We start from the raw sequence: 18,394 nt of genomic DNA on the forward strand, positions 1-18,394 counted from the left end.
CTGCATTTACTAATATATATATCTATATGAATATGACGCTACAACTAACGCCAAATGAGAGGAGATCTGTGTTAAACTGATTTGGTCTGCTTGTCTTGTTCAGCGATTGGGCGCAAACAGAAAAGAAGGGCGGAGATTATTAGCATACTAGAGAAACGCCGTATTTTACGGCGTTGTGATGTGCACAAAAGCGCCGTATTTCACGCGCGGTTTGATGTTCAAAACGGCGCTTTTTACGCGCGCTCTTGAAAGGCTCAATTGCGGCGTATAAGCGGCGCTTTTTTGCGCATGACGGCGTATTTTACGGCGTTTTTCTACATTTTACGGCGTTTTTGAAGGCGTAATGAAGGTGATACGCGTCTAAATTATGCCGTTTTCTGGCGGGGATGGCTTGCCATAAAAAATTGCCGATTTTATACGCGTCGTACGCGGGTAACGCGGTTGGTGTGGCCGTACCCTCCTGTTATGTTCCGGGTCAAATTGACCCGTTTTAAAGTTTGAAGATCTAGGAAAAATAGTTAAAAGTATTTTTTCAGTATGAAACTTCTTCTGCTTGCCTTAATTAGTGTAATCAACATATAATATGAAAATAGTTCATCTCACATATTTGCAACCACCCCCTGCATGTTTATATCACATAGATACTGTTCGGGTCAATTTGACCCAGCAGTAAAACTGGAGGTAAAAGGGTGTCAGAAATGTCAGACTAATTCTTTCTTTACATCTGTGGGACATATTTCAGCCAATTCACACACACATGCACACACACACGCGCACACACACCTACGCGCGCACACACACACACCTACGCACACACACACAGGTGCAATTTTTATGACTTTTGACGAGAACCATTTATGTTCTCTGTTCTCGCAGGGAAAACTCCAACCACATTCAGTGGACACTAAACAGGGGAGGGTCAAAACATATCAAATATTCTCTGAGTCCTACCAACATTACACTCTGTCAGGCAGACCTTTACAAAATGATGAGCAGCAGAAGCAAATGGATGACAGTCCAGGAGGTTCGGGACTTCATCACTGATCATGACAGTGAAATAGAGGAGGATGTGTCTGAAGACGATCTTGAGCTAAATTCAGATTCTAAGGAATCTGATTTTGAACCAGGTGAGGGAATTGCTATTCCTATTCCTCCAAGCAAGACATTCATGTCAAAACATGGTGAAATACAGTGGTCTTCATCCCCAAATATGCGTCAGGCGAAACTGTCTGCAGAAAACATAATAAAGACAGTGCCAGGGCGTACTAGGATGGCAGTGACACGTGTGACTGACATCAAGTCAGCTTTTGAGCTGGTCATGCCAAATTCAATACAGAAAATCATTCTGGAAATGACTAATCTATGAGGGAGGCGTGTTTTGGGGAGAAGTGGAAGGAGCTGGACAAAACACATTTAGATGCATATTTGGGGCTCCTCATCCTGGCTGGGGTCTATAAGTCCAAGGATGAATCGACAGCCAGTCTGGGGGATGCAGAGACAGGCAGGGCTATATTTCGAGCCTCATGTCTCTGGAGACTTTTCACATTTTCTCCAGAGTAATCAGATTTGATAATCGAGAGACAAAGGCTGGTAGACGGGAGAGAGACAAGCTGGCAGCTGTGGAACAAGTGGGTAGAGCAACTTTCTCTACTCTATAACCCAGGCCCTAATATCACAGTGGACGAAAGGTATAAAGGCCTAACCCATAATAAAGTGGTGAAACATTAAAAAAAAAAGTTTGAACAAATATTTTTTTAATGAAAAACGAGTGAATTATCCTAATTGAACCATTACCTGTTAGAGGTAAGGAACAATATTGCACTAAATATTGATAGAATAGTTACTAATGGAGTTAGTAATGACATGTTCACACTGCTTGTTAGGATTTTTTTGGTTTAGGACATCTTTTGGATAATAAACATGCACCGGGTCAAATTGACCCGGGAACACCATTGCTGTTCCTGACAAGCAAACATAACAGGAGGGATAAGTAAACCTATACTGATAATAACAAAAGTGGCTGTGTTGTGTGTAATATAAGTTGGGGTAATTAACCCTATCACTTCCTACCATAAAATAATTCATTCTGTAGCTAGCTGCTAGTCTTGTTGCGAGGCTGGTTAATCTTCCATAAACCTTTTGCTGGATCTCAAACTACAATTCTAAACTGTCTGTAAAATGAGAGCTAGCCTTAGCCTTATGTGAGGTGTTACTATAAGGTGGGTTAAATGGTCACAGATTCTGTTTCAGATGTTGTTAGCTTGTACTGTGTAAAATCATTTTTCGTCATGATTTATGTGTGATAATTTTAGCAGGACTGCAGTGCCCATAATCGCCCTATTCAACACGTCGGATGCCAGACTGACACGCCTCAGATTATATCGACGGGAACACAAACAAACTCGCCGGTGGGAATGCATTCTGTGGGAATACAAAGTGCACGGTTGAAGTCGACATCAGGCGACACACAGTTGTCCATGGGATCGCTAAAGGCACACGTAAGAAGCAAAGGTATGTAGCCACTAAGAGTTTTTAGTGACTTAGTATGCAATCCATACGAAACTTTGTGAGCATCTTTTTCCTGTGTATTCGGATGTGTTTTTTTTTTGGTTTACCTAGAATCTGCAGTCCAGTAATCTATTTGAAGATTCACCCTTGCTGATGTTGCTAGAATATGGGCTATACATACATTCATGTATCACATACTTATTTTCTACTAACAATTCGATAAAAGCATCTGCTAAATAACTTCATAACCAAATAGGATATGGTTTATATTTGCAAATTTGTGATGGGTAACCAAGGTTTACTCTGCAGTGTTACTCCATTACCAAGGAAAAAACAGCTAAATTATTATTTTCCAGTTTCTAATACGATTTGTTTCTGTTATTTGTAGCCATGCAGACACAGGTGTCTCCTGTCAGTGCAGACTTCGGAACAACCTCTCATTTGCCACACTCACTGCTGACTTCAACACCAATAAAGGGCCCAGGCTGGTGACCTAGCAAGAGACCACGGCTTGAGTTGGAGGAAGAGGAGGAGAGTGACTCCTCAAGTCATTCCACAGTCTGATACTGCGTTTTGCTCCAAAGAATGTGTTTTTTCCCTTCATGGGAATGTTGTGCAGGTAATAATTTACACCATCTCGTAATTATGAAAGCCATTGATTGGAATGATTGTCAGGCACACTCTGTGTTGTTTAATGGCGGTGCTTTTTTTTTTTACCATAAGTTGTATCTAGCATCAATGCACCACAATGAAAATGCATTACAGGAGCAAGCTACGACTTCTGCAGGGCAGGCGAAGAGTGGGCAAGGTGTTGTGAAGGCCGTGAAAACAGATCCAACATTCAGTAAGTTTGTAAAATATAATCTTTAAACACACACACACATCAGTTTACAGATTGTTATGGCTACATTCATTAGTATGTTAATGCTATATCTTCCATGTACATGACCTCATGAGGCTGCTCATGGAGGTTTTTGAGGACCCAACATTTGAAAAGGAAATGAAAATTATCCCCATCCCTCCAGACCTTTCAGCGGAATATACACACACTCGCAAGGCTGAGCTGGTTGCCCGTCACATCTCCTGCTTCAATCAAGAGGTGGTCTGAAGCCTACGAAGTCACCAGATGGGAACTGCTGCTATATCCGCTGCACCACACATGACGGGATGACGACCCGACAACTATGTCCTAAATATCCCCAACACCAGCTTACAAAGCTACGATAGGCAAGATGCCTGAAACGCAGGGACAAGGAGAAGAACTTTCTGTTAAACAGTTTTCAACAATAACCTCTTATAGGCTGGGCCTATACTGGGCCTTATTGTGCACCCCCCACCTCCAAACGAAACCATCTCTTTTTTAATGGTCTGACCATGCTCAACATAAAAAAATAGTTGGCTTGTTAGGAGGTGAGGGTGCACGGTAAGGCCCCGTAGCTCGCGGCCTAATCGTTTGTTTTTCTTTTAACGGTAAATTGATTCAAATCACATAATAATATTAATAGTATAATATTGCTTTGGTTTTGTTTAGTGGGAGCTTACAGCCAAAATTACTTACTCTTCATTTGTTGTGTGCCTCACAGGCACATAATCATACTTGTAGATATTGTACATATTTTGTAGACTGTAAGGGCCGATTGCTCTGCCACTAGCTTAGCCACTTTTTAAAGTTTAACACCGGTTTAAACTCGTCGGTGACGCAAGAAGTCACGTGACGTCTTAAACTCCATTGCTGTGTCATATGTACTTGTGGTTTAACCTGCAGCTGCGTTTTACCTTGATCTCAATTGCTGTGTCTTCAGAGAAATTCCCATCAGACACTAGAGGGTGTATTTTGTACGTGTTGGTCTAATCTCGCAACTGACTTGGTTTTAGAGGAGACTAAACCAGTTTGCAGGATGAAACAAGGCTCCATAATAACCAACACACACACAGAATTAGTTTTATGAATAATAGGTATGATACATTTACACTTATAACACCAGGTAGGCCTTCAGTACAATGCATGCTACAATATAGGAGTTGCTTAAAGTGCCCAACTAAAACTCTACAAAGAACAGATTATTTGTATGTAAAAAAATAAATGAACGTACCATTCGTACCATTCAACGAAACATAAAAAGGTCAATGCTTAACTAAAATGGTCCTAACTCTCCTTCTCCGAGAATTGAAAGGCGTGACACATTATCCTAATTACTCACATAGGCCTATTAGTTCGTCTTCAATTAATTAAGTAATCACGTTTGCATACACACACCAAGAGAAAACAATGACAAGTAATTGATTGACGTAGGTGAGGGCAGATTCCAGACTCAGATTTCCACAAAAAGTAGCCTAGACTATTTCATAATATATGTCAACATTATTAGCGTTTATATTATATTAAAGTTCATTTTACATTCCCATTAAGTTTTTGTTGGTAATTATAGCACAAAATGCATCCACCATGAATTTAAGACTATCTGCTCTGGGGTATACTAGAAATCAGAGTAGCCTACTTCCGGTTTCCAAGCAGTTTAAACCGAGTCAGCTAGGAATCAGCTGATCCTGTACGAGTCGTTACACAGCAATGACGTTCAACCTCGTGCGCAGCTGCGTGTTAAACTCCAAAACCTCCGTTTTAAGGAGTACGGTTTTAAAGCGCACCACAGCTAGCGCAATGCTAACTGACAGAGCAATCGGCCCATATATGTGTTTGTGTGCATGTTGTGTCATGCAGGTTGTGTCATGCAGGTTATTGATTCTGGCACTTGGCTCATTCGTCTTAGTACTTAATAAATACAATAAGACAATATAAGTTATAACTACTGTGTAAAGTAACCTTGACATCACAGAGTACAACATGACTGCATAGGACAATACAGATTCAGGAAGCAAGATCTGTTTTCCAGTCATACTTTTATGGAACATTTTTTTTAAATCCCTGATTAGTTCTACATCACAATGATTGCTATTGTAAACACATGGCTGAGACAACAGTGAACAGGTGAGATTTCTCGTAACTGGTATTGCTGAAGCAACATCTATTCGAGTAGGATTGTTATTTACAAAAAAATGTATCACTTTGACTTATGAATTCACATAACTAACATGGTACAGTTGGCTGGAACTACAGCAAACAGGTGAGAATGATGAGATTACTCGTTTTCCATTACAAGTGGACTGGTATTAGTGTTGCTATAGGGTAGAGATGATCTAAATATGCAATATAGTTTACTAGAAGTTAATTATAAGGTTTTGTGGTGATAGTGGTAGGCTACTCATCTTCTGAGGATATATATATATATATATATATACATCCTCCGAAGATGATAGATAGATGACATGACATCGTTCTCAACAAACTGTAGCTTAGCCTAAAGCTCATCAGTTTTACCTTTGGGATTACTCTACAGCAGACGTTCTTCACTTCGTTGGGCATAGTGGCACAATTCCCACAGTTGCACCTAGGTAGTAGAGATGTTATAAGTTATGACGGTGTATTTTGATGGACAAAAGTAGTCAACAATATGCCATGTCGGGACATAAAAAGCTTGTTACGGACCCTTGAAGAGTACGAGTAGTCTACTAGCCGCAAGCTAAGTCTGAAAAGCTACGCTAAATACATGATAAATCGCGTGTGTGTATAATAGCATAAACAAAAGCTTACCACTGTGAAATGTCCTGGTCCATTCTACGACTAAAATCAGCAGCTCCAATATCGCTTTCGGGGTCCGACTCAGGCTCAAATTGGGAAGGTATCACTGAAGCCATAGACAGAAAGACAGAGTGCTGCCTGAAGAGACGTCAGCACCAAGATTCTAAATGCCTCAAAATTCTAAGCAACAGGGTGTTTCACATAGGGGTTGTAATACTCATAAAGTATGATAAAAAATAATGTGCTAGACAATCCTTTATTGTTGTAAATCAATTCTATGATGTCAAACAAATTAAATAATGAACAGTAAAAAAGGGCATAATAGGGCCCCTTTAACTATGAGTATTATCAGGCCTATATACATCAAGCATAAACATTAATGGTGGAAAGTAGAGAAACCACCTTTGGACTCAGAGCAAGGGCCTAATAAGACGCCAAGGACTTTGGGGCCCAGGCTACTGACATCCTTCCATTATTTAGATTAACTACAGGATATACCAGGACGGTCATAATACATGCAAAACAGCTCAGTTGGGATGGATAAGAGAGAGCGGGATCGGAGCCCCCGTCAGTGTCTTTGCAAACCATACTCGGCTCTGTTGTTCCTGATTTGTGGGTAACAATAAAGTCTCTGTCAATACTTTTTCCGGACTCTCCAATTCCTCTTGCGTATAGCTAGTTGAAGTGAATTAGATAAGTCGTTAATAGAAATTGCTACGACACTATCGGTGTGGCGAGCCCGGCCACCTGGCCCCCCACTCCCAGTCTAGGCCAACGTTGTTCGGAGAGAGCATCAGGGGAGTCCAGTGAGGGGCCCCCAGGGGCCCGCCCCTCGGCGCCGCCCCCTGAACACTTGGAGAACATGAGAATAATGATAACACATTGACAATGTGTCACTTTAAGCAGTGGCGCAAAAAGTGGGTATGCACTATATGCGGTGCATAGGGGCGCCGCACCAGAGGGGGCGCCAAAGCAATGGAAGTAAAAGCGTTTGTGTACATGATATGATGATCAATAACAGAGGAACTTCACTGATAAGGCGCCCCCCCCGCTCCTTCGCCTACCTCCCCCCCTCCTCCCCACACGGCGCTCCAGTGGGCGCCCCCTCGACCACGCCCTGGAGGCGAGCGCCAGAGTGTCTTCATTTGAACCGCAGAAAAATACATAGAAAAAGAAAGATTGGGAAGGAGAAAGGGTGCGCAGGGATGAAAGAAAGCTTTTCAAAGTGGTTGAAAGACAGTCGTTTTTATGTCAGTGTATCAAGAGGAGGCTTGTAAATATTCAGGTTAGCTAAATCTACTACTAGTAAAACAACAGGTTACTGTTGTCTTGCAACTGTGTACTGATCAGAATGGAGCCTACAATATAACGGATCATAACAAGAAAAATAAAGGAACTTGTTTCTGTTGTTTTTTTTTTACTTCAATCTCTATGCAAGTCTTTGTTTTATGTCAATAGACCCAGTAAAAACAGAGTTATGAAGTTGATACTTTATAACTCCGTTATTAATCCTAAAGTTAATAAATTAATAATCCCCAAAAAAATAAATATTTATTATCGTATCTGAATCAAGACTGAATCGTTCTACACAGTATTGCGATGCATCGAAGAATCGATTATTTTTCCCACCCCTATTGGTTACTGTACTCCAACAGTTCTAACAGAGTCTATTTTTTTGCATGTAAGCTTTTTGGTGAGGCTAGAGTTGCTGACACGCGCCTTGTGGTGGGGTATAATAACTGGCAGTGTCTTTCAAAGAAACTGGATCACCATGAAACAAATGCTTATCTGCTGTGGAATGAATTGGCATCCCGCTTATGCCTAGGTAAAACGATGGATTGCGAATTGCAGAGAGCCTGTTGACTCTAGTGATCGACTGCATACTCTTCCTTGCAGAAAGAAACCCGCCACTGAGGGGGACAAAATGCACAGTAAGGAAATCCTAGAAATGGACATTTTCTGGGTATCCTTGATCTCTTATAGCACGGTATGATGTTACACTGGCAGAGCATCTTAGAAAGGCTGCCTCTAAAAAAAAACGGATATCTGTCCTTGTGCACTCAAAATTAATTTTTTGATTCAATATCAGAGTGTGTTTTAGGTCAAATTTGTGCCCAGATCAAAGATGGGGGGGGGGGGGGGGGGGGGGGCGCCTCCTATGTGTCTGCATACCCCCCAGAAAGTAGGCAGTTGCGCCCCTGACTTTAAGGTACGTTGACTTCATCGTGTTTGTATACTCTGGCTACCTCCCTGAATCATGGCCACGACCCCTACCCCCCGCTGAAACCTGGCCACGCCCCCGACCCTCCCCCGCTGAGACATGGCCACGCCCACAGTGCTCCTACACCTTCGGTCCTTGTTGTCTTTGAGAAGTGAAAAGCAAAAAAGGGACATGATTTTCGTCAAACAACACTGCCATGAAATTGCAATTACACTTTGTACACCGAACAATGTCTGTGTACAATGGAAATGTACCCCCCTTAAATAGGGGTACACGGACCCCCATTTAAGGTCGGCCGATTCTAGAACGATCTCAGTTGATGCAGTTTGTTTGCTCTCCTAGCTGCAGTACGCTGTGTTTGTGTGCCTTCCTGTTTCATACCTGGCAACCCGACCGTCTGAGTACAGAGAACGATATCGCCGGAACCGTTGGACCTAGAACCGCCATTTACAGGAGCCGGTCCCAGAATTTACAGGAGCCAGTCCCAACATTTACAGGAGCAGGTCCCAGAATTTACAGGAGCAGGTCCCAGCATTTGCAGTAGCAGGTCCCAACATTTACAGGAGCAGGTCCCAGAACAGGAGCAGGTCCCAACATTTACAGGAGCCAGTCCCAGTTTTTATAGGAGCCGGACCTAACATTTACAGGAGCCGTCCCCAACATTTATGGTATTGTATTGTGCAATATGGCCAGGGTTAAAGTGTCAAAGTGCAGGGGGTGGGGTTGGGGGATTGTGCAGTGTGACAGTGCATGCGTCTGACTGACCTGAGGGTCACAAAAGGTCTGTTGCCGGGGTGATGGGATCCTTGATGGTTTTTAGGATATTCACCATTGTAGTAATACTAACAATTATAACAGTTCCTGATATAAATAATGCTAGCAATATTGCTACCATTACAAATAGTATCATTGCTATTAATGTGACTAGTATGATCATTAATATGATTAACATTATCTACGATTAATATAACTACAACTATTTATGTTATCTTTATTGATCATTATTAATATTATAATTATTATTATTATGAATATTACTGTATTACGTTTATTAGGGAGACCTGGTTGTTCCGTCACAACAACAATCTGAGAGGTCACCCCCCGGGGGGTCGGAGAGGGGATCCGCTACACCTTCCTGGTGACCTCAGACCTGAGAAACATCCCGTAGACATTTACTACAAAGTTTATTTATCTATTTATTCTGAAAGAAGAAGTGCTATTTCATCTGAACAAACCAAACCTCTGCATGATGGATGTCGTTAACTCAGATTAATTATTAGCCGACGGTAAATATTGACTCTTTCCAGTGTCGTCAATTACTTGAGTGTGTGTTCTAAAGTCTCATTGTTCCACTGCGAGGCCACGAACTCTGGCCCACAGCCTCCTGCTGAGAGCTGACCCCAGAGCTGTGGTACACCGTGTCCCCCAATCAGGGCTCTGGCAGAGGGCTGTTCAACAGATCCAAGCTCTGCCCAAACCTAACCCGAACCCAGGGCAGAGGGTCCTTGCAGCGCAGCACGATTTACAACCAGCCCCCTCAAAGAGCTCCATACCTTGGATATCAGAAAAAATGTAATATACACATACCTGGGACTATCAGGAATATGAATAATGTACCGGTATTTACTTGGGATTATCAGGAATATTAATATACATACCTTGGATCATCAGGAATATTAATATTGTCGTTTATTGGGTTTATTGAACGTTATGAGGTTTATTATGATATAATGTATTATTATTTATTAGTTTATTGTTAGGTGTATTATTAGGTATATTGATATTATGATGAGGTTTGTGATCTCTACAATAACATGACGAGGTTTGTGATCTCTACAATAACATGTGGAAGGTTTGTGATCTCTACAATAACATGAGGAAGGTTTGTGATGTCTACATTAACATGAGGAAGGTTTGTGATCTCTACAATAACATGAGGAAGGTTAGTGCTATCTACAATAACATGTCGAGGTTTGTGATCTCTACAATAACATGAGGAAGGTTTGTGATGTCTACAATAACGTGAGGAAGGTTTGTGATGTCTACAATAACGTGATGAGGTTTGTGATCTCTACAATAACAAGAGGAAAGTTTGTGATCTACAATAATATGGTGTTGCACCGTGATGTTGTGGCCTTGATGATCTGATGGGACAAGATAAACAATGTCTTCACGCAGGAAGGGGCGGGTCCGACCAGGGGAGGATGTATGTACCGGCCTGTGATTGGCTGACGGGAGCCTTTAAAGGCTGCGATCAGCCGGCTACAGGTTAGTTTGACCCAGAAGACTCTAGAAGGAAACCTTCCAGATAACCATGAGTGGATGTCCGTTCTTTGAGAAGAGGCATCTGTATGTCTGCTATCTCACGCTGTCTTCACCTGTTAACTATTAAATGTTTAGTGTTGAGTACTAACTACCTTTTAACTATTATCTCCTTCCTCCTCCTCCTCCTCTCTCTGTCTCCCCTGTCTCCTCCTCCTCATGGCAGGTTGTTTAAGAAAACGTCCTTGCAGGAGGAGCAGGACGCGGAGAAGGATGTGTCTCAGGAGGGAGTCAACAAGGCCAGTAAAGGAGGAATCATCTACGGAGAATACCTACAGGTACAAACTTCTCCTCCTCCTGTCCTCTTCAACACAACTCTCCTCCTCTCTCTCATAACATGTCTTCTCCTCTCTCTCCTCACGTGTCTCCTCTCTTCTCCTCCTCTCTCTCCTAACATGTCTCCTCTCTCCTCCTTCTCTCTCTCCTAAAATGTCTCCTCCTCTCTCCTCCTCCCCCTAACAGCTAGACAAGGTGGTGGGAGCCCAGGTTCTTCAGAGTGAACTGAAGGGAAATAAAATCCATGATGAGCATCTCTTCATTGTTACACACCAAGGTAGCACACACACACAGTTACAGTTACAAGTTGTTACTAATTAACAAAAAATAACTAATTGAGGTTTTAACTCATGATGAATAATAACGAGTACTAAGTAATAAGTTATTCCCAACACAGGTAAATAATTAGAAATATTTCTATATGCAATAAATAATAACTAACAAGTAATACATTTTAAATAATGCGTTGGTCATAAGGTAAAAATAATGATTAATAACTCATGATTAATAACTCATGATTGATAACTAATGATTAATAACTAATGATTGATAGCTCTTGATTAATGATGCGTGTGTTGCAGCGTACGAGTTGTGGTTCAAGCAGATCCTGTGGGAGCTGGACTCTGTGAGGGAGATCTTCATCAGCGGACACGTAAGCACAAACACGACTAGAACGTCCTAGATGGACTGGAAGTGATCCTACATCAACGTATGGCCTCAGAGAGTAATCCCTGTGTGTGTGTGTGTGTGTGTGTGTGTGTGTGTGTGTGTGTGTGTGTGTGTGTGTGTGTGTGTGTGTGTGTGTGTGTGTGTGTGTGTGTGTGTGTGTGTGTGTGTGTGTGTGTGTGTGTGCGTGCGTATGTGTGTGCAAGCGTATGAGTGTGCCCGTGTGTGTGTGTGTGTGTGTGTGTGTGTGTGTGTGTGTGTGTGTGTGTGTGTGTGTGTGTGTGTGTGTGTGTTGTGTGTGTGTGTGTGTGTGTGTGTGTTGTGTGTGTGTTTGTGTGTGTGTGTGTGTGTGTTTGTGTGTGTAGGTGCGTGATGAGCGCAACATGCTGAAGGTCAACACCAGGGTCCACAGGATGGTGATGATCTTCAAGCTGCTGGTGGACCAGTTCTCCGTCTTGGAGACCATGACGGCCCTGGACTTCTACGACTTCAGGTGGACTCCAGCATCCAGACATCTACAGATTCTACATCACATAGCTCTACTGTAGTGTAAAGTCTCTGAACTGTACTGACAACGCAACTCAGAATAAACTTAAAGGGTTTATTCAGAGGACCCCAATAGGGAGCCCAATGCAGTGGGCCCCCTGTTTGAGGGACTCAAACAGAGCCCCTCAAACAAGTGGCCCATTGCAGTGAGACCCGGACAGGAGCCCCGCTGAAGTAGGAAGTGTCAATGAACGAATGAATGAATGATGTATGGAGGGTGAATGAATGATCGTGTGAATCATTCATGTGTGCAGGGACTACCTGGCTCCGGCATCAGGATTCCAGAGTCTGCAGTTCCGTCTGCTGGAGAACAAGATCGGGGTTCCTGACAACCTCCGGGTCCCCTACAACCGGCGCCACTACAGGGACAACTTCAAGGGCCATGAGAATGAGCAGCTGGTGGCCAGCGAACGCCAGCCCACACTGCTCAAGCTGGTGGAGGTACGGCCGCTCAGAGGGTCAGCCAGCAGGGGCTCACTGACCTCCTGTGGGACCCGGTGCGCTCCTCGGGACGGTTCTAATGATCAGATGTTTTTTATGGGATGTAAAGGTCTGGTTGTGCTTCTGGTTCAGGAGTGGCTGGAGAGAACCCCAGGACTGGATGCGGACGGCTTCAACTTCTGGGGTCAACTGGAGGAGAACATCTTCAGAGGCCTGGCCCAGGAGAAGGAGAAGATAGAGGTGGGGCTGGTTCTCTGTTCTCTGCCTTTACCTCAGGTCCTCTGTTCCCCTTCAGGAGGTTCTTGTTGAGGATTGAGAGGAGATCTGAGGTAGACATAAACTTCTTGATGGTTCATTCCCTGCAGGGGATGGCTGATTCTGAAGACAAGGAGGAGATGATGGCCGAGTTTGTCAAGCAGAAGGAGGTCTTCACCTCCTTGTTCGAGGAGAAACGCCACGACCACCTCCTCAGTAAAGGTGAGCAGTTGTCTCTAGTAATGGAGGTGTGTAAGTGACAGGTGTGTTGGTTACAGGTGTGTGGCTTACAGGTGTGTTTGAAACAGGTGCGTTAGTAGCAGGTGTGTTGGTAACAGGTGTGTTGTAACGGGTGTGTTGTTACGGGTGTGTTGGTAACAGGTGTGTTGGTTACAGGTGTGTTGGTAACGGGTGTGTTGTTTATAGGTGTGTTGGTAACAGGTGTGATGGTAACAGGGGTGTTGGTAACAGGTCTGTTTTTTGTAGGTGTGTTGGTAACAGGTGTGTTGATAACAGGTTACAGGTGTTTTAGTAACACGTGTGTTGTTCTGCAGGTGAACGCAGGTTGTCCTACAAGGCCCTGAAGGGAGCTCTGATGATCTACTTCTACAGGTGAGAGGACGGCTCTTTCTCCACACATTAAACTGTTGACCTTAACATAGAAGGGAACTGAGAGAGAGCCTGAGGTCATTGACCGCAGAAAGATAACAGCTTCAGTGTCACCGGTCGCCCTTGGGCCCACTCTGATCTAAACCTGAGATAAGGGGCTAGCAGCAGAGGGCTATCAGGAGGTCATAAATGACATAGAATCCCCTTGGAGCAGGGACCTTTGTTGACTCTGATTTTTTCCTATTCATCCATTGGCCTGGTATGGGTCAGGAGTGTCCTTAACAAAGGTTTGAATCCAAACGGTTGAATTTTGACAACATGTTTAAGATGCTAACCCGACGCCTTGTGGTTCACAGGGAGGAGCCGCGGTTCCAGGTCCCCTTCCAGCTCCTGACCTCCCTGATGGACATCGACACCCTGATGACTAAGTGGAGATGTGAGTTCACCCCCTCAGAAGAAGAACCCCTTAACACCCTAGTCTTCCTTCTATAATCCCATAAAATATCCCTGCTATAAACCCTTAAAATATTCCTGCTATAACCTCTGAAAGTCTTCCTGCCAGGGACACGTCTGGCTCAATAGACTCAGTTTTTGTGTGTAGATAAACGTGTGTTTTTTTGTGTGTCTTTGTGTAGATAACCACGTGTGTATGGTCCATCGGATGATCGGCAGCAAAGCAGGAACCGGAGGATCGTCTGGGTACCACTACCTGAGATCGACTGTCAGGTAACTAGACGCTAACTAACCAACCACTACCTGAGATCTACTGTCAGGTAACTAGCCACTAACCACTAACTGAGATCTACTGTCAGGTAACTAGCACAAACTTATCACTAACTAACCACTACCTGAGATCTACTGTCAGGTAACTAACCTCTCGTTAACGTGTATTGAAGTGTGTTAACGTGTATTGGACGGTGTTTATGTGTGTTAACATGTATTTGACAGTCTGTTAACGTGTATTACACAATATTTACGTGTATTACCGTGTATTTGAGTGTGTTCATGTTTATTGACATGTTCCCTGTCCTCTCTGATGCAGTGACCGCTACAAAGTGTTTGTCGACCTCTTCAACCTGGCCACCTTCCTGATCCCGCGACACTGGGTTCCTAAGCTCAACCCCAACGTCCACACCTTCCTGTACACGGCCGAATACTACGACAGCTCGTACTGCAGCAGCGAGGACTCTGATCAGTTGTCGGAGGACTGCTGATCCTCCTCAGAAACGCGTCAGATTGCACCGTACCGGACGTGTCCACAAGGGGCTGGCCAGGCCCGCATTAACCTGCCATTGGGCCCTGGGGCTGAGAGGTTTCGTAGGTCCCCTGAGAGGGGATCTTACAATGAGGATATGTAAATTATTTTTTTCCGACATTTTGCCGTTTGTCCTTTTCAACACATTGAAAATGTGTTGAAAAGGAAGATTTGTTTTTTGGAAATAATGGTTGGACAGTCAATCAAATGTGCTTCTGAAAAGGTATCTCAACCTGCAGAAAATACAGAGTTCAGATTTCACCAGAAACTAAAAGCATGAAACAGTTCCCAATCGACCCCACAGAGAAGGACCGCATGTGGAGCTCTGTGACTGACCAATCACACGGCCTCTGAGCAGAGACCCCTCCCACTGTCAATCACCATTTCATCACAGAGACAGAGAGAGAGAGAAAGCGAGCAAGAGCGAGAGACAGGGAGAGCAGAGAGAGAGAGAAGAGAGAGAGGAGGGAAAGAGAGAGGGAAAGGAGAGAGTGGAGAGTCAACCTGCCGTATATTTTACAACATGAAGTTAATATTCTTGTGGAACACCAAAAGTTTAACTTAATGTTTATCTGATGATATAAAGTACACTTTGTTTACTGTTTGAATGTTATTATGTATTTATGAAAATATATATGCAACTGCTGTGTGAGACTAACTGATGTGATTCTTAACTGATTTGTTAAGAAACTATGTGTTTTGTACAGTGTGTGATGAACACAAACGTGTATTATGTTTAAACATTCGTATCGAGATGCCTTATTTAACTGTTTTATTAACTTAATAAAGAACATCTTCAGAGACGAGCACAGTCTCCTTCACACACATACACACACAAGGGTCGACAAAAGACTATACCACACGTTGTCCTGTCAGCTAGAACCATCACTTTGACCCTGTTTTCCAAACTACCAAGCAGACCGAGTACATCCCAGTACAGAGGACGGAAAGACTATTCAGGGTCTGTCTGTGTTCAGGGTCTGTCTGGTCTTATAGTTTCTGGGTTCAGGGTCTGTGTGTAGGATGTCTGGGTTTAGGTTCTGGGTTCAGGGTCTGCGTTCAGGGTCTTATCGACCAGGTAAACAAGCGTCCTGCTGACCTCTGAGCTCCAGGAAACACACCAAGTTTCAGGTGGTTAATATTTGGCTCAGACCTTGTTCACTTATGACATTCATGATCCAAAATCGTCTATCCTCAGATCTGGTGAACCAGGCTTTTATTTATTTTGCCTCAAATTTGTTTTGACCAATCCTGGAGGCAGAGTTATTTGCAGACAAACTAGACCAGCAGTAGGACATTTTAAAATGTAGTGTATATATGTATACATATACACACAAAAACGTCCATTCCTGATTGATTAATTAATTCTGGTGCACGATAGCTCCCTCTGCTGGACAGTTTGGTCCAGCAGTCTAGCACCAAAATGTACCACAGCTACGTTTGTCCACAGCAGAAAACGTAGTTTTACAACAAGGGCTCATAAATTGTGAAATGCCTGCGTCCACCTCACTTGATCTTCAAGTTTATGTCTGCTTGGAAATAGTTTGCTCGAGAATATTTCTGCCACGTTAGTTTTTGCAGACAGAAACTTGACCAGTGTCCATGTAACAATTGTGAAATGGACGCAGAGTAATAAATATTAGGCCAAAATAATTAATAAAAAGTCTCAAGAGATGCCTGGGGCCGTATTCACAAAGGATCTTAGGGCTAAAAGTAGGTCCTAACTCATAAATATATATATTAACAAGATGCCTCGTCCGCGCTGCTGGCCAATGGAGTCGAACGTCACCACTGGCGGCCATCTTACCACAGTAAGCTTCTCAGCCATAACATTGTGTTGGTAGTGGTACATGTACTTTTTAAACAACCATAACTTGCTAAATTTTCAACCGATTTTCAAATGGTCTGGTTTGTTATAATCGTCAGAGATGTAGTTATGACACTGCATACTTTTGATAGAATAATGAAAAATAGAATAATGTTCTAAAATAGGTACAATATCATAACCACGTTAATAACGTTTGTAATAAACCAAACCGTTTGTAAATCGGTTGAAAATTGAGCAAGTTATGGTTATTTAAAGGCACCCAGTGCAACTTTCGAGGCAAAAATGAACATTCAATTTCTAGTCTTTTTTACACGTAGTATGTTTCAATAACCCCTACCATTACATATCGACATTCAAGGAGCGAAGATGAGACGTCGTTGTGTGGTGAGAACTGATAGAAAATCGTAAACAAAAACAATGGGCGCCAGCTTCTTTATTTATTGTAACCTACAAAAAATAACCCAGGATTCCAGTCGGCAAGCCTCAGAGTTTTCCGAACACGTGACGTCGAGACCGTTGAGACCGGTGATCGATGACAACACATAACGTTACGGTCCACGCAAAAGTTAGAAAACAAAACTTTTCTACATACCTCGTTGCTGGAATCTTCCTCCATCAGGTGAAAACCCTCCAGGGCTTTCTGCTTTGTTGCTCGGGGAGGACGATGTGCCATCCTTACAGAAATGAGAAAACCACGGGCGCAGAAATAGCAGCACAAAACGGTACAAAACGGCACAAAATGGTACAACATTTGAATGTGGGTGCGTATCGTAAAGTATGTACACACTTAGAAAACAATTTGCGCATTGGCAAACAGAACCAGTGACAGGATCACATTTTAGAATCTCCGGAAGCGTTCGGGACTCATCGGTCTTGTTCCGAGGATTGCCGACTGGAATCCTGTTTATTTTTGTGAGATCGCAATAAATAATGAGTCTCATGCTAAGTCTCATCTTCGCTCCTTGAATGTCGATATGTAATGTTAGGGAGTTATTGAAATATACTACGTGTAAAAAAGAATTGAATGTTCATTTTTGCCTCGAAAGTTGCACTGGGTGCCTTTAAAAAGTACTTGTACCACTACCAACACAATGTTATGGGTGAGCAGGTTACTGTGGTAAGATGGCCGACCAATGGTGACGTTCTAGACGCCGCCGTAGGGCATCTAGTTAATATATATATCTATGTCCTAACTGGCGAATTTAGGAGTAACTCCTAAAAATAATGGGCGTGTCACTCTTAAATTTAGGACTCCTAACTTTTTTCACTAAGAGCAATTCACAAAGTATTTTAGGCCTAAAAGTAGCACCTAAGTCTAGGGGAGCTTGAAAGTCCTCAAGAGGACTCCTAACTCAATAAGACCTAGTATTCACAAAGAATCGTAAAATGGCTGCGAGACTAAATGTTTTGGAGACAATGGAAGACTGTGAGTTGAAGAGATATAGGCTAAATCGTGAGGGTGTAGTGAGTGTAACATAATTCACCTACAGTATTTTGTTATGTGTTGTTCTTTCAATTGTGTTGTCGTTTGCTGCATGTCATTTACTGTCTTGGTGGTTCAGGGATCGCTGTCCCTTTAAGATTTACGAGCGTCTCATGACGTCAGAGCCCATGCAGGATTTGTTTACCTGCAGCACGTTTTAATTTCCGAATTTTCCTCTTTGACAAAATAAACGAGTCACACGGCTGTGTGCTCAACGTGCGAAGTTGTGACTTTCACTTATTGCAATGTCAACACTGGTGACCCCGACTTTAGTCTGCTGGACGTATCCAGGGACACAACACGACCATGACCGCGAACGCTGTTACTCTTAAGCTCCCCGAATTCTG

General features: G+C 43.0%; 1 protein-coding gene across 1 annotated transcript; it reads left to right on the top strand.

Moving 5' to 3' along the window:
- Window positions 1-10,615: 10,615 nt before the first annotated feature.
- On the top strand, window positions 10,616-15,551 carry tdo2a (tryptophan 2,3-dioxygenase a). Its single transcript, XM_056601074.1, has 12 exons — window positions 10,616-10,715; window positions 10,855-10,966; window positions 11,151-11,241; window positions 11,546-11,616; window positions 11,996-12,123; window positions 12,431-12,617; window positions 12,750-12,857; window positions 12,983-13,094; window positions 13,427-13,484; window positions 13,838-13,917; window positions 14,117-14,207; window positions 14,524-15,551. Exons 1-12 carry the CDS (start codon window positions 10,681-10,683, stop codon window positions 14,693-14,695), a joined length of 1,245 nt encoding a protein of 414 aa, XP_056457049.1. The 5' UTR covers window positions 10,616-10,680; the 3' UTR covers window positions 14,696-15,551.
- Window positions 15,552-18,394: the final 2,843 nt, after the last annotated feature.

The sequence above is a fragment of the Gadus chalcogrammus genome, chromosome 10 (genome assembly GCF_026213295.1).
Source record: "Gadus chalcogrammus isolate NIFS_2021 chromosome 10, NIFS_Gcha_1.0, whole genome shotgun sequence".
NCBI classification, from domain to species: domain Eukaryota; kingdom Metazoa; phylum Chordata; class Actinopteri; order Gadiformes; family Gadidae; genus Gadus; species Gadus chalcogrammus.

Coding starts and splice junctions, on each gene's coding strand:
- tdo2a (XM_056601074.1), top strand. CDS start 10,681: ATGAGTGGATGTCCGTTCTTTGAGAAGAGGCATCT. Junction 13,485..13,837: donor CTGATGATCTACTTCTACAG/GTGAGAGGACGG, acceptor TGTGGTTCACAG/GGAGGAGCCGCGGTTCCAGG. Junction 14,208..14,523: donor TACCTGAGATCGACTGTCAG/GTAACTAGACGC, acceptor TCTCTGATGCAG/TGACCGCTACAAAGTGTTTG.